We start from the raw sequence: 248 nt of genomic DNA, 5'->3' as shown, positions 1-248 counted from the left end.
CCCCGCCTGGGGCAAAACAAGGAAAGGCCCCCCATCCCCTCCGGCAAGCTCTACGACATCTGGCCCCGCCGACACGACTACTGGCTGCTGGCAGGGATCGTCACGTACCCTTTGGCTTGGGGGGAGCGTGTCTGTGCCGTGGGGTGGCTGAGGGGGTGCGGGAGCTGGGGTGACGGTGCGGTGATGAGCGGGGAGGGGGTTCGGCGAGCTGGCAGATCTTCCCTTGACCTTGGCACCAGCCACGGCTA

The 248-nt window shown here is 67.3% G+C and overlaps 1 protein-coding gene across 1 annotated transcript in view; it reads left to right on the top strand.

Moving 5' to 3' along the window:
* The window catches only part of LOC104512093 (chromodomain-helicase-DNA-binding protein 5-like), a gene marked incomplete at both ends in the record, with an annotated part of 11341 nt that extends 11237 nt beyond the window's left edge, over window positions 1-104 (top strand). The window contains one exon of the mRNA XM_010154945.1: window positions 1-104. This exon is cut by the window's left edge and continues 7 nt beyond it. Within this exon, the coding sequence (XP_010153247.1) occupies window positions 1-104 (104 nt within the window).
* Window positions 105-248: the final 144 nt, after the last annotated feature.

This window comes from Eurypyga helias, unplaced genomic scaffold, assembly GCF_000690775.1.
Source record: "Eurypyga helias isolate BGI_N326 unplaced genomic scaffold, ASM69077v1 scaffold22937, whole genome shotgun sequence".
NCBI classification, from domain to species: domain Eukaryota; kingdom Metazoa; phylum Chordata; class Aves; order Eurypygiformes; family Eurypygidae; genus Eurypyga; species Eurypyga helias.
Note: the sequence above shows the minus strand (reverse complement) of the source record. Positions and strands in the feature narration are given on the sequence as shown.